We start from the raw sequence: 15,910 nt of genomic DNA, 5'->3' as shown, positions 1-15,910 counted from the left end.
TTTGCTGGGCTAACCTTGACCCAATTCCTCTCTCTCTGCCTCCCAAGGTGCTGATTTCCAGGAGTGTGCACCACTCCTACACAGCCAATGGGTCCAAAACAGAAATTGGAAGGGAGTTTTAAAAATACTTTCAGATGTCCAAAAATAATGTTAAAAAACAGTACACCAAACCCTATGGGATGTGGCACTCTCAGTGCCTTGAAGGAACGTTAAAGATGTCAATGTCTACATTTAAGAAATATAAAGGTCTCAAATCAATAACCTAGGTTTACATTACAAAGATACAAAAAAGAGCATACACCAAAGCCAGTGTGAGAAAGAAATTATAAAGACTATAGCAGATGTAAATGAAATACAGAAATTCAGGGAAACAAAAAGCTGATTCTGTGAGAACAGCATTGACAAACCTAAATAGATTAACTAAGAAAAATAGACTAAAATCACTAAAATCAGAAACAAAAGGGCAGGTATGCTCTCCACCTTACAGAAATAAAAATGATTACGAGAGCTTAGTAACATTATAGTCTACATTTGATAACCTGGCTGAAATGGACAAATTCCATGAGACATAGACTGCCAAGATGGACTGAACAGGGGCTGTAGGTATGGAGAGACCTGTACCATGGAGAGAAATTAAGTAAGCAATCAACAAGTCCCTGCTGTGGACAAGATGAATTCTATTAAACATTCAACTTTTTAACACCAATCCTTCTCACGAGCTTCAAAAACAAATAGAAGGAAAGAAATGCATTCTAACTCATTTTATGAGTCCAACATAACACTGGTACCAAAGGTAAACAAAGATATCACAAGAAATTTCAAAGATTTTATAAGAGATCAAAGGGCCAGTCATAAAGGTCTTACAAAAGTGAAAGTACTTTCATAATAGACCCAAGTCCCACACAAATATAGATGCAAAATTCTCAACCAAATCTTAGCAAGTCAAATATATGAGCATCTATAAAGGATTATAGACAATGACCAAGTGCAATTTATTCCAAGATGCAGCATACAAATAACAGTCCATTTACCACAACACAGGAGGGAAAACCTCATGAACAATTCATGCAAAAGCTTTTGACAAAATGTTAAAACCTTGCAAGACACAGAAATTCAATAAACTAGAAATAGAAGGGTATTCCTCAACATGATAAAGAACTTTCAAGAAAAGTCCACAGCTAAAAAAAAGAAAAAATTTAAAAACGAAAAGTACACAGCTAATCGCAGAGACAATGGCAATGAGCTGAAGACTTTCCCCCAAGACTGGAAACCTGACGCTCGCGCGCACAGCGCCGTTGGAGACCTTTGGCAGCGAAGCGGGGCGGCGTCTCCCCGCAGGCGGCCGTGAATGGCGGGAGCCGCCCAGGCGGAGCTCCGGGAAGGCGGAGGAGGCCCCGAGAGCCCCAGCGCGAACCCGAAGGATTCAGGCCTGAGTTTGGGCAAGAGGTGCCCGACGCCAGGACAGCGGTTCGAGAGGGTTGGAGGAACCCACGGATGTGCTGACGCCCGCGGCATCGGGATCGCATGGGAGCCGTCGCAGATCTCAGTGTCCGCGGCGATCCGCCTGGAGGAGAGAGAGAGAGAGAGGAAGAGAGAGAGAGAGAGGAAGAGAGAGGGAGAGAGAGAGAGAGGGAGGGGGAGTGGGAAGGGCCAGGGGGAGGGAGGGAGCGGGAGAAAGAGAAAGAGACTCTCCCCCCCAAAAAAAGCCTTATTGTGACAAAAGAGAGGACAAAGGGGATCCAGTAGTCCAAGTGGATTTGGATTCCTAATTACTCTGTCCCCTGGTTTTCTGTGTCCCTTTTTTCCATCAAAGTCATAGTTGGGCCCCGTGATATCCTTGTTCTCTGTCTGATTAGTGCCTCTAGTCTGTACTAAGTAGGGTGAACTTTCCAATAGAGCAGGGCCAGAAGTCGGGTGCCCTCTGCCATGGGACCAAAATAGACCTAGAAAGCACAACTAAAGATGGCTGTCCCCGTCTATACAGGCAGGTTATGAATTGGGATCTGCTGGTCCACGCTGAGGTGCAGTTCTGGGAGGGCTCTGGGTGAGGCCTGCACCCCAGCAAGAGCAGGTAGACTCATGAGAGGGAAACTGAGGCAGGGTCGACTAACATCCCTCTGTCATACAAGAAGGGAGAGTGGAAGTCTCACCCCAGCAAGCCTGATATCTGAATCTTAAAATCAGCACTCGCACTGAGTGATGAAATCAGTACATTTACTGAGTGACTGAGTCTCCATTTTGATAGATTCATTTCACAGTACTATATTTGGAAGGAGAGTTCGGAAAACAGAACGGAGCTATAGGCCATTATTCCAGACTTACCCTTTTAGGATCCTGGAAGAGAACCCAGAAATGATAAGGTGGTCTCAAATGTGCAGTCTCATGACAGCGAAGAATGAAAGTCACAGACAACAGGGTGAGCAAAAGAGCACAGTTTCACTTAAGCAGAAAGGAAGAGCTCTTTTCGTCCTGACTGCCTGAAGATCACCTGCTCTTGAATGACACAGTAGCTATCCGTACCAGGAAGTTGGAGTCCAACCGACTGTTCCAGAGGAAACAAATGGTCATCGATGTCCTTCATCCTGGGAAGGCGACAGTACCTAAGACAAATTCATGAAAAACTAGCTAAAATGTACAAGACTACACCAGATGTCATTTTTGTATTTGCAGTCAGAACCCATTTTGGTGGTGGAAAGACAACTGGTTTGGGCATGACTTATGATTCCTTGGATTATGCAAAGAAAAATGAGCCCAAACACAGACTTTCGAGACATGGCCTGTATGAGAAGAGAAAGACCTCAAGGAAACAATGAAAGGAACGTAAAAATAGGATGGAGAAAGTCAGGGGGACAGGAATGGCCAATGTTGGTGCTGGCAAAAACCTGAAGGAATATGGATTGGATGATTGTGCGGGTTTTCCACTATGCAGGTTTTCCATGAGGATTAATAAACTGTAAACACCTGAATGCTTATGGGCTTTTCATGAGGATTAATAAACTCAACACTTTCATTCAAAAAAGGAAGAGCAGAATTTTATTTGAGCAGAGAGGAAAAGAGTAGAGAAGATCCTGCATGGGAAAGGTCTCACCAAGACAGCCACCTGAGGCTCCTTTGTTTGGGAGTTTTGTAGAGATTCTTACTTTCTGGTTGAAGTAAAGCTATTGACCCATTCATAGGATGTATAGGTCTGTGCCAGCCCACAGGCATCCCAGGGGCATCTTCTCCCAATTAGCTCGAGGTCTGGCACACCTACCTAGCATCCCATCAGGGCACTGTTCACGTCTCTGTGGCCTCAGTAAATTTCCATCAAGTTCCCCCTGTCCCTGCTCTGCTTGACCAGTCTCTAGCTCTTAGCTTTCCGTCTCACTGTCAGGTTTCTGATCACACCAGCCGGCAACGGCTAGGATCTACTGAAGGGTTTTGGCTCCATTCCTCAGGATGAGGAAGTGAACCATGCCTCATGTAGCCTCTGTTACTTTCCCACATAACCTTGAGAGCCTCCAAGCCTGTTTTTTTTTTTCTTACAGAGACCTTGGAACTTGAACATTTTGTGAGTCCTCACTGTGCCCTGTCTGCTCCCTCCACTTTCTAACCTGTTTGACAAGCCTGAGGTCAACCACTGGGCAGTATTTTCCTCTTCTGGGGGCTAATGATATAACTGACTTCCTCAATGCATTTAAATTTTTTCAGAGCATAAAAAAATTAATGGAACTTTAAAATTCTTTGGTGATACTGGAATGTGAACTCAGGGCTTTATAGTTGCTAGACGGGCACTCTACCACACCAGCCATGCCTCTAGCCCTGGAACTTTTAAATTCTTTGTATGTAATGAGTTTATTTTATTTGGCAATTCTGGGATTTGAACTCAGAGCGTCATGCTTTCGAGGCAGAGGCTCTACCACTTCAGTCACTCCATCAGTCCTGCTTTGTGATGCCAGGGCTGGCTTTGAACTGCAATCCTCCTGGATCATTGTCTCCTGAGTAGCTAGGATTACAGGCGTGAGCTACCAGAGCCCAGCTAGCAACAATTTTTTTAAAAAGTTGACAAAACCCACACAATAGAAGTCCATAGCAATCTCACTGGTGAATATTGATGACAAAACCCTAAAGTCAATATTGGTAAACAGCACCAACAGCACAGGAAAGGGCGGTCTGTCCTGACCAGGTCAGTTCATTTCCTACACCAGGCAATATTAGGAAATTCTGTGAGCTCCTCATAGTAATGATTCTAACAAAAATCACATAACTACTTGGTGAAAAGGCCTCTGATGCAATCCAACCATCAGTCCTGATAGAATTATTTTTAAAACGCTGAAAAAATAAATGGAAAATTCCTTTGCATGGTAAAATACACCGAAGTCAGCAGGAAAGCTAACATCACATAGATGGGGAAAATGCTGAAGGGTTCTAAATAAGACAGATGCACGTGACTGTCATAATTTAGTGTAAAACAGTTACTATTATCCAAAGCAATCCTTCCAAAGACTTAGTCAAAGACATAATCTAATTTAAAGTCCACCAAAAAGCTGGGCGAGGTGGTTCAAGCTTGTAATCCTAGCTCCTTGTGAGGCAGAACCTCTGTCAAAGCTCAAAACCAGTCCAGGGTGAAAGGTCGGAGAGACCCCATCTCAACCAGTAGGAGTAGGATTGCCATGCATCTGTCACTCCAACTACTCAGGAAGTGTAAACAGGAGGATCTTGGTCCAGACCAGTCATCAAAAAAAAAAAAGAAACTTGTCAATTTTAACATTGCTGTTACATCCTAGATAAACTTATGTGACAGTCTCATAAAAATAAAATAATACACTAAAAGAAAATATAGCATTGTTTTATAATCTTGGAATTGGGACCTTTCTTAGGTCTGATGTCTTAGTGTCCAGAAGCCAAAAAAGATAAAAAATAGGTCTGGGGACATGGCTTAAGTGGTAGAATACTTGCCTACCACCAAAAAATAAACAACTTCTGCAAAAACCTTTTAGGATAGTCAAAGACAAAGAACATCTGGAAATCAGTAAGGAAAAAGACAATTCATTAGGAAAAATGAAAAAGGTTGTCAATAGACGGTGAAGGAAATGTAACTTTGTGCAAAGAGAGTCCCAGCCTCCACCTTCAGGTTCTCAGAGATAATCTCTAAGCCCTGGTGCCTGACAGATGTGACTTTGTTTCTTTGGGAGCCTAAGGAATAGCCAGATAATAACCATGTAATTCACGGTGAGGACCCTGGGCAAGTCACATAGTCACAAGGTTGGGAACTGAGTCACATCAGCAGTGGGATGCAGGAAGGGGACTTTAGGTTAGGAATTTTTTTTAAGACAAGTTCTCACTAGGTAGTGAATGCTGGTTTTGAGCTCATAATTCTTCTGCCTTCTCCTCCTCCCACGGGAAGGGATTACAGGTGTATGCCACCATGTCCAGATCAAAGCACGGGGTTTTAATCTTCGGAGGGGTTAAAGACAGCCTGTTTGTGAAGGTGATCATTGACCGTTCCTGGAAGCAATGTCCTGTGTGTGTTATCACCCACCAAAGCTGGGGAAAGTTACACTGCCTTGAGATGAGGTGAGAATAGCTAAGCTTCACATTTGGAAGCCTCCCTGTGATGTTATTCCCTGGGTGGCTTTCAGTCTGTAGCCTTTTCATGTAATAAACTACAGCTGTGAATCTAACAGCTTTCAGTGAGTCCTAAGAGTCCTCCTAGTGAACTGTTGAACCTGAGTGGTCTTGGGTCCCTTGAACTTGTAGTTAGTGTGAAATTGAGGGCAATTTTGTATAGACTTTCCCAGTGGCTATTAGATATATCAAAGGATGTCTGGCTGAGATGGAACTGAGGTATTTGTACCTGTCAGATTGGCCCCATGCTAGAAATTTGAGACTACAGTGTACTGGCTAAGCTGTGAGGTCATAGGCACACATATCTTTGATCCATGTGAATTCATTTTTTTTTTTATCGTGCTGTGGGTTGAACTCAGGGCCTTGTGCTTGCTAGGCAGGTGCCCTACCACCTCAGTCGCACCTCCAACTCCTCATCCTGTGGATTTTTTCTTTTGTAGTACTGGGGTTTGAACTCAGGGCCTACACCTTAAGCCACTCCACCAGCCCTTTTTTTGTGATGAGTATTTTCAAGATAGGGTCTCATGAACTATTTGCCTGAGCTGGCTTTGAACCACGATCCTCCTGATCTCTGCCTCCTGAGTAGCTAGGATTACAGGCGTGAGCCAACGCCCAGACTGGATTTTTTTCTTTTCTGGACTGGATTATTTTTCTTCTCTGAACTGGATTAGTTTTTTCTTTTCCTTGCCCTGCACTAGGATAGGATGGGCCACCTCAGCAGCTTCTGAGGCTAATACATTCTTATTACCACAATTACCGAAGCAAACCTGGTTCCTTTAGCTTCCCCACAACATCCTGTGAATATTCTTGCACACATTAGCAGTTCAGTCACTGTACTATCTTTTGCAACAGGAAAGAAAAGGAAAACCCAAATTCCCATTAATAAGTAACTGGTATTCCCATTGATTGGAATAGCAGTTTCATAAAAGATAACTGGGAAGTGTTCTCTGTACACATTTTATTTGATTTTTTGAGACAGTCTCACTAGGTAGCCCAGGCTTGCCTGAAACTCACCATCATCCTGCCTTGGCCTCTGCCGTGATTACAGGTGTGCATCTCTGTGTCTGGTTCTATGTACAGATTTAGACAGGTCTCTAAGTTATCATTAAAAACAAAACAAAACACGAGGCTGAGCATGGTAGTTGAGGCCGAGCATGGTAGTTCAGGCCTGTAATTCCAGCCCTCTGGGGGACCCAGTCTGAAAAACAAATGAAACAAACAGTAAGAAAATGAAATAAAAAGAAAACCCCCAAGGCATGGGAAAGTGTGTATGTTTTGTGTACACTGAGGAAGTAGTCTCTATTCATATTTCCTTTTACTCTATGAAGACATTTTGGGAAAAACAAAACCCTAACAGCAGGGCGCTGGTGGCTAGGGCTCTGACCCTAACTACTCAAGAGGTGGAAATGTGGAGCGTGGAAGTTGAAGCTCAGTCCAGCAGGAAGTTCGCAAGACCCCACCTCAGCCAATAGCTGGGCGCAGTGTCACTGACTGTCACCCACCTGTTCCCAAGACCCCACCTCAGCCAATAGCTGGGCGCAGTGTCACTGACTGTCACCCACCTGTTCGCAAGACCCCACCTCAGCCAATAGCTGGGCGCAGTGCCACTGACTGTCATCCTCCGACCGGTTCAGGAGGCTGATATCGGGCAATCACAGTTCCAGGCCAGCACTGGCAAAAAGACCTAAAATTGGTGAGGACAACACACCCCCCCCATCTCAACAGAAAAAGCTGTGGAGACATAAATAGGATAGCCGTCCAGGCTGGGATAAAAAGTGACACCCTATCCCCAAAATAACCAGAGCAAAAGGGTTGGAGGCATTCAAACTGAGTTCAAATCCCAGTACCGCCCAAAACAAAAAAATAAACAACTGTGATTATTTGTGGAGTTGTAGGTGGACCTGGGTGGGTGGGTAACAGGCAAGGAGAAATTTCACTGAATTTTTATACTTTTTTTTTTTTGGAGTCTTTTCATTGAATATTACCTAAGCAAAAAATAAAAAAAAATTCACAAACCAAAAAATATAGGTCCCCCTACATTTCAGAAACAGTTCCCATAAAACATATTTTTCTACGTGAATTTAATGCCATTTCAAATACCTCGGTAAACAAAATTAATCTTCCACTAAGCAATTAGCCTTTGTTGACTACGACAAGGACAGAACAAAATCTGAAAGTTCAAAAGTTCCTTAATAGTCTTCCAGTGCTAACATTAGAGACCATACCTAAAAATAAAAACATTTTAAAAATGGGGACAAAGCACAAGTGGCCTCAGCGCACAGCACACACTCACACAGTGACACGTGCAGCACTGGGAATCGAACCCACGTCCTTACACACTCTGGCCAAGCCCTTTACCACTGAGCTATAGCTAGCCCCGTCTTACCGCCCTCATCGTCTTCGTGATATTCACGTTGCTCCCACTTTATTCTCGCAGAGATAACTCTGCAGTGAGTTAAACAGGATTCAAAATCCCTTAGCTTCACTCTTCGTTTCCGGACAATAATTTTATATATATATATTTCCAACTGTGCTCTCTTCTGCCTCGATTTCGATAATTTTCCAAAATAAAAACGTTGGCTGGGCAAAGGACTATGTCTTTTTTTTTTTTTTAATTTTTTGCGGTACTCTCTTCCTCCCCCTCTCTCTCCCTCTCTCTTCCTCTCTCTCTCTCCGTCTCTCTTCCTTCCTCTCTCTCTCTCTCTCTCCTCCAGGCGGATCGCTGCGGACACTGAGATCTGCGACGGCTCCCATGCGATCCCGATGCCGCGGGCCTCAGCACATCCGTGGGTTCCTCCAACCCTCTTGAACCGCTGTGCTGGCGTCGGGCACCTCTTGCCCAAACTCAGGCCTGAATCCTTCGGGTTCGCGCTGGGGCTCTCGGGGCCTCCTCCGCCTTCCCGGAGCTCCGCCTGGGCGGCTCCCGCCATACACGGCCGCCTGCGGGGAGACGCGGCCCCGCTTCGCTGCCAAAGGTCTCCAAGGGCGCTGTGCGCGCGAGCGTCACGAATCGTGAACGTGCACAAAAGCGGCCCCGCGAGAGCGCGCGCGGGAAAATAGCGTCTCTATGGACGCGCGCGCACGTAAGCGTCTGTGAGAGAGCGCGCACATAAAACCACGTAAAAGCGTCTCTGTGAGAGAGCGCGCACGTAAGCGTCCTCTGTGAGAGCGCGCACGTAAAAGCGTCTCTGTGAGAGAGCGCGCACGTAAGCGTCTCTGTGAGAGCGCGCCCACGTAAAAGCGTCTCTGTGACAGCGCGCCCACGTAAAAGCGTCTCTATGAGAGAGCGCGCACGTAAGCGTCTGTGAGAGAGTGCGCACGTAAAAGCGTCTCTGTGAGAGCGTGAACACGTAAAAACGTCCTTGTGAGAGCGCGCGCACGTAAAAGCGTCTCTGTGACAGCGCGCGCTCGTAAAAGCGTCTCTGTGCGCGCCCGCGCCCGCCTATAATCCAGGGCGGTTGAGTGGAGCTCGTCCCGCTAAAAGTACGTCGGGCACAAGTTGCTCCTGGTCCCAAGAAAGTGACAAGGGCTGTTGTCGTAGTTTAAATTTCAGAAGAATAATTCTTCGGAAGGTACACATGCTCATGTCTCAGTTTAGCAGTCTTACTTTGTTTTCATTGTTATTTATTTTTGTTGCAGTACTGGGGATTGAACTCGGGGCCTCGTGCTTTTGTTTTTATTTTGTTTCTAAGATAGGATCTGGCAGCTGCTTGCCCTGGCTGGCCTTGAACTCGAGATCCTCCCGAGTACCTAGAATTATAGGCGTGCACCAACACGCCTGGAAATGTTTTAAAACGTAAGGGAAGGTAGAAGTTTTCTTTGTCCTCTCTTCTGTGTGCAGAAAGTTAATTCTCACGCAAGTGTGCACACTTCTCCAGACTCATTATCGTTATTACTGACTTAGGTATGTCTGTAGTTATGTTCATTTGCCAAAACAGAGGTTTCGTGCGCGCCCCCCCTCCCCGTTTTTCTCTTCTCCCCCTCCCTCCCTCCCTCTGCTCGGAATTGAACGCAGAGTCTCCTTTTCAGATGAGATCTCAGGCTACTTTGTCTAGGAGGCCATTACCACTGTCCTGCTATCTCTGCCACCCCAATACTGGGATTACAGGTATGAACCGCCACACGCAGCTTAAAAGTTCCTCATCTCTTAAGGAGCCAAAATTTCTAACAGATTTAAATTTTTTTCTTTTTTCGGGGAGATAAATTTTTTTGTAACTTTTTTTTGTTGACAACTATTAGCTATCATTTATCATAAAGAAAAAGTCAACTCAGTAATAAAAAGTCGCAAGTGTTTATGGAGAATCCACTGATCACAACCAACTCTCAAACTCTGGAATGCTTTTTTTTTTTTTTTTTTTTTTTTTTTTTTTTACAGTAGTGGAGTTTGAACTCCACCAGTCCTTTTTTGTGAAGGATTTTTTTCAAATAGGGTCTTGCAAACTATTTGTCTGGGTTGGCTTTGAACTGCAGTCCTCCTGATCTCTGCCTCCTGCGTAACTAGTATTGCAGGTGTGAGTCACTGGCTCCTGGTTAATGGGACTTCTTTGTTGACCACACACACACAAAGTGAGGGTTGGGCATGGTGGCGCATGTGTATAATTGCAGCCACTCAGCAGATGGGAGGATTGTGAGTCAAGGCCAGCCTGAGTAAAATCACCAGCAAAAAGGACTGGGAAGTGGCTCAAGTGGTCGAGTGCAAGCATGAGCCTATTTGTGATTTCCTGGTGGAGTTAGAATGACAGGCATGTGCCACTGCACCCAGCCATTGCTTGAGATTAAATCTGATAAAGTTATTGCCCAGGCTGACCTTGAACCTCTATCCTCCTGACTGCCACCTCCCACATAGCTAGGATTACAGACTTGAGCCATTATGCCTGGTCTCTACATCTTGTTATAAGGACACCAGTTTTTAGGGCCACCCTTACTATCTCGTTTAACCTTAATTAACTCCTTCAAAGGTCCTATTTGGAAATATAGTCGCATTGAGAGTGAGGTCTTCAACACAGGAATTGGGGGGGAAGCACAATTGAGCCCATAATATGAGCTGCAAAGTGTCTGGTATAGCTGGGTGTGGTGGCATGATCTACTGGATTGGGTGACGTGGAGACCCTCACCCTGACATCCAGTAAGATCCTGTAGCTGGCACCTGAGTAAACAGACATCCCCAGCTGGATGGACCTTGATGGTGAGGACAAATTTCCCACCAGTGCTTTTTATCACATTCTTTCTTTGCTATCTTTTCTGGCAGCAAATCTGTCCCCTTCCTTATAAACACTTTACCTTCTTTTAGGGGGAGAGGAAGAGTGAGATAGGGTCATGCTGTGTAGCCCAGGATGGCCTGGAACTCAAGATCCTCATGCCTCAGCCTCCCGAGTGTTGAGACTGCTGAGATTACAGATGTGCACCACCTTGCCCAGCTTTCACCTTCTCTTGTATTAATTTATTTTTTTAACTTTCTCTTTTAAAATGTTACTGTATTACCATGAATTTAAATTCTCCTCTCTCTCTCTCTCTCTCTCTCTTTCTCTCTCTCTCTCACTTTCTCCCTCTCCTTCTCCCTCTCTCTCTCTCTCTAAACACCCTCCTTGCTATAAAGATTTTAAGCCATGTGAAGTTCCTGGTGCCGCTCCCTCAGTCCTTTAGTCTGCAGCATGATTTGTATTGTCCTCAAATGATACTGAAAGACCAGGAGTCACAAAGATGCAGCAGACAGTACAGGAACCATCTTGGGAGCAAGCGCTAACCTGGAATTCTGGAATTTATCTCATATTTTTGTTTTTGTTTCCCCACATTATCAAGTTTTTCTGCCTGCCTTCATCTGCAGTTTCTTGTTTTAGTTCACTTCTTTTTCCTAGGACAATTTTTTTTGGTACTGGGATTTGAACTCAGGGCCTACATCTCAAGCCACTCCCCCAGCCCTTTTTGGTGATGAGTTTTTTCGAGGTAGGGTCTCACAAATTATTTGTCCGGGCTGGCTTGGAACTGTGATCTTCCTGATCACTGCCTCCTGAGTAGCTGGGATTACAGGTGTGAGCCACCGGTACCCAGCATATCTGATTAACTTCTGGCTGCCCCTGACCATCTGGCTGCCCCCATCCTTATCAGATTGGACATTCCATGAGGGTCTCATTAGTCCATCCTGTTCTTGAAGCTTATTGCCTACATTTTATGACTACACTCATTATTCTGGTGAGACCCCTTTCTTTGTTTATCTTGGGAAAGTTTGCTCTGTTACTCTCCTTTTAGGGGTCTATATTTCATCCCTTCTGACATCTGTCCTTAGGAATGTTTTATCTTGTTTCCCTTATGTAGGAAGAAAAACTGCTGTGCTTTACCACCTGCGTGAAAAGCCGCTTCTCATGTCTCCCTAAATGTTTGGTTTTAAGGATGGCTTCCTGTCTCCTTTATCTAAAGCAAAGTTACTTCTGCCATCTGTCCCTTTACATCTCCAGGATCATTTCTGTAGCTTGTCCCCAGAAACATTCTGCTATTCTATTTCCCTCACACTTGTCGCCTTATAGTAAGGGGGCTTACCGTAAATGGAAGAATCAGCTTAGGTTGGGTCTTTTCTGTCAAAGGATTTAATCAGTAATAACCACCTCACTAACTAGCTTCCCATATGCTTGCTTTATGGACTCTGCTTAACTTGATAAAATTTCTGTTAAGAACAAATGGGTGTTATCCTCAGACAGGCAAAAATTCCACTAAATGCCCTGGTTCTGGAGCTGATGACCTAAAACAGTTATTGCTTCCCTGAACTTGCAAACTTCTTTGTCTTCAAAGCCCCCTCCTGACCCAACCCCTTTCCAGTTAGCCAACCAGGTAGACTGTGAACCCCAAATCTACCCAATCCAGGGGAGGGGCAACATTGCATTACAAATAAAACCCAAGTGGACTTCCTGTGTGGTGTGCTTGCTTCCCAAATTCTTTGTCTATGGCACACCCTTCTGCAGAAGTAAATTTTGCCTTGCCTGTTGACTTCTGAATTGTGTCATGTCTCTCATGACATTCCAATATCTTCAAGATATTTCTAACAACAAATATCAGACTAGTAGTTACTTCTGGATAGAAGGGAGAATAGAGTAGTAAGAAGGGAAGGAAGGATTCTGCATACTAGAAATATTCCATTTCTTGGCCTGAGTTGTAGTTAAATCGATGTTCATTTTGTGATAAATCATTCATAATTTGTTCATTTTGTGCATACATGTTATATTGTACAAATAAAATTTTGAAAAAAATTAATGTCCAAGGGTAACCAGAGAAATTTTAAAGATTGCGAGAAGGGAGTATTGTATAAAGCTTAGCAATTGATACAGTTGCTATGGGAGAAGCTAGATGAGGGAATAGAAAATAAAGACTCCTAAAAAAATGATCATGAAACTAGAATATCTTGGTACCTAACAAAGGTGGCATTATAATCACTAGGAACTGAAAACTTTGCGAGAAGCATCCTAGGATGGAACCTTGGCAATGGCTACAAGAGAAGCTCTTGCTAAAACTTACTCCTTGATTAAACCGTTGAGAATGTAAAAATAGAGCCCCGCCCTTCGACCTTCTGTTCCAGACGCGTTGTCCTTTTTGGCCGCTAGATGGCATCTGGAGGCTCGGGAGCGCCAGTCGGCTGCGCATGCGCACTGCTCTTCGGCTTCGCCGTGGGATCTACGCTTGCGCATGCGACTGTGCACACGGCGTTTATCCGTGCGCATTGCGCTCATGTACGCACTCTCGCGTGGACACGCGTAATCGCACCGTCCCGTTATTCCAGTTTTTCTGGGAACCACCCCCCCCCGACCAAGCCTAGCCGACCCTGCGGTCCGAGATGTCCCAGCTCCCAACAAACACTAGTGTCCCGCAGACGGGCGCGGCGAGTGGCGACAGCGGTGTCCCGCAGGCGGAGGTAGGCGGCGGGAGGCGGGAGCCGACCCCAGCGCAGCCTGAGGAGGTCCGGGGAGGCCCGATGGCGGCGGCCAGGGGAGGCCGGATGGCAGCGGCTAGGGAAGGCCGGGTGGCGGAGGCCAGGGGCGGCCTGGCGGTGGCGGCGGCCAGGGAAGGCCCGGCGGCGGCGGCTGCGGCGGCGGGGTCCAGGGACGCCCGGATGGTGGAGGTGGCGCGACTGTTGGGGGAACCGCTGGAGGAGGAGGCTCCCGAACCCCGGCCGCGGTCCAGATCGAGCATCGCCGGGGGCCTGGCCGCGCTACCCTACCTCCGCCTTCGCCATCCTCTGAGCGTCCTGGGCATCAACTACCAGCAGTTCCTCCGCCACTACCTGGAAAACTACCCGATCGCGCCGGGCCGGATCCAGGAACTGGAGGAGCGCCGCCGGCGGTTCGTGGAGGCCTGCCGAGCCCGCGAGGCGGCTTTCGACGCCGAGTACCTGCGCAACCCGCGGAGGGTGGACTTCGACATCCTCACATTCACCATCGCGCTGACCGCGTCCGAGGTCATCAACCCGCTGATTGAAGAACTGGGCTGCGACAAGTTCATCAACAGAGAGTAGAGGAGGGAGGGGACGCCGCGACAAGGCCAGTGTGTTGAGAAGGCTGGGGAACAGCATCCGAAAAGAGAGAGGGGACTGGGTGCCGCTCAGTGGTTACGGCGCTTGCCTGGCACGCGCCGGCTTCCGTCCCCAGCGCCGCACCCAGATGCCCAAAGCGCACCTGTGACGTCCCTTTCAGTTTGTGGTTGATCCAGATTCTTTCCCCCTTCCTCCGCCTTATGGAAAATGCCCTTCAACGTGATTTCGTTAAAAAGTAAATGGATGGCTTTTGTGAAATTGAGACTTGGTGAAGAAACATTGCCAATAATAGAGGTTATGATGGAGGAAGAAGACGTAATAGTGAGAGCTGCTTTAGGATCAGAAGGCTATGGAAAGGATTTGACGTTGTCAGAATGTGTGCTCCCTTCATGGAAGTCAGATTCAACAGAAGTTTGTAGTGTAAGACTGGTTTTGTGTTTCCTGAGGCATTTCAAATAGCAAGCAAAGGAAATATTGTATATATTACATGATAAATCGTGTTTTCAAAAATGCTAAATCGATGGATATTTTTCTTCTCTTTCAGTTTTTAATCTATAAAGGTTTGTGGTCAGTCATCTATTCATAATCCCCAAGCATATAAAATACAATGAGAAGGCTTCCATCCTTGACCCTTTAGGCTTTCCTAGTAGTCACACAGCTCTTCGTGTTCTAGTCTCATTGTGTGTACACAAGCAACTGTAAACCTGAACTTACTCTTTTTCATTTCTTTACAAAAGTTGGCATATTTACTGGCTCACATGTTGATTTTTCATTAAGAACATTTTGTTGTTGTTAGGTACTGGGGTTTGAACTCAGAGCCTGTACCTTGAGCCATTTCACCTGCTCTTTTTTGTGATGGGTTTTTTTGAGATAGGGTCTCAAACTATTTGCCTGGGCAGGCTTTGAACTGAAGTCCTCCTGATCTCTGCCGCCTGAGTAGCTAGGATTACATGCATGAGCCACCAGTGCCCGGAAAGAACATTTTTTAAGGTGGTACTGGAATTTGAACTCAGCACCTTATGCTTGCTGGGCAAGTGCTCTGCCACTGGAGCTACGCCTCCAGCCCTTTTTGCTTTAGTTATTTTTTGGATAGGGTCTAGCTTTTGTGCCCTCTGCCAGCGTCCCACCCTGTTCCTCCTGCCTATGTCCCTATAGCTAGGACTATAGGCGCATGCCACCACATCCAGCTTACTCATTGAGATTGGGGAGGGGGTCTCATGGACTTTTTTGCCCAGACTGGTCTGTAACCTCAATCCTCGAGTATCTGGGAGTATAGGCATGTTCTTCCATGCTAAGAATATTGTCTTCAGGATCCTTCCAGACTGGGCCCTGGCTACTCACATCTGTAATCCTGGCTACTTGGGAGGCTGAGTTCAGGATGATCAAGGTTCAAGGCCAACTCAGGCAAACAGTTCATGGACTCCATCTCCAAAATAACCAGAGCAAAATGGACCAGAGGTGTGGCTCAAGTAGGAGAGCACCTGCTTTGTAAGCCGGAAGCCCTAAGTTCAAATCCCAGTGTTGCATTCACCTGCCCAACCCCTGCCCAAGAGAAAAGAGAAGATCCTTCCAAACCACTATTCTTCCCATTCTGTGCTTGTGTTGTAATTAACCAGAAATATATTGATGGACATTTAAGCTGTTTCTCATCATTTTCTATTGCCCAAAAAAAAAAATTGCTGTAGTAGTTCCTCTTGTGTGCATATCACGTGGTGTGTATGCAAATACAGTATTGTTTCAATTCTGAATGTCCTTTTCATATTTTAATATCTCAAACTTGGGGAGCAC

General features: G+C 45.8%; 1 protein-coding gene and 2 pseudogenes across 1 annotated transcript; 2 read left to right on the top strand and 1 right to left on the bottom strand.

Annotated features, from left to right (window-relative positions):
* Positions 1-1,348: 1,348 nt before the first annotated feature.
* LOC109679153 (small ribosomal subunit protein eS24 pseudogene) lies at positions 1,349-2,979 on the top strand (annotated as a pseudogene).
* Positions 2,980-6,294: 3,315 nt separating this feature from the next.
* On the bottom strand, positions 6,295-6,420 carry LOC141418328 (small nucleolar RNA SNORA66; annotated as a pseudogene).
* Positions 6,421-13,248: 6,828 nt separating this feature from the next.
* Positions 13,249-15,870, top strand: Eid2 (EP300 interacting inhibitor of differentiation 2). Its single transcript, XM_020182778.2, has one exon. The coding sequence runs from the start codon at positions 13,427-13,429 to the stop codon at positions 14,102-14,104; it is 678 nt and encodes a 225-aa protein (XP_020038367.1). The 5' UTR covers positions 13,249-13,426; the 3' UTR covers positions 14,105-15,870.
* The last annotated feature ends 40 nt before the right edge of the window (positions 15,871-15,910 follow it).

Source organism: Castor canadensis, chromosome 16, assembly GCF_047511655.1.
Source record: "Castor canadensis chromosome 16, mCasCan1.hap1v2, whole genome shotgun sequence".
Lineage (NCBI taxonomy): Eukaryota > Metazoa > Chordata > Mammalia > Rodentia > Castoridae > Castor > Castor canadensis.
Note: the sequence above shows the minus strand (reverse complement) of the source record. Positions and strands in the feature narration are given on the sequence as shown.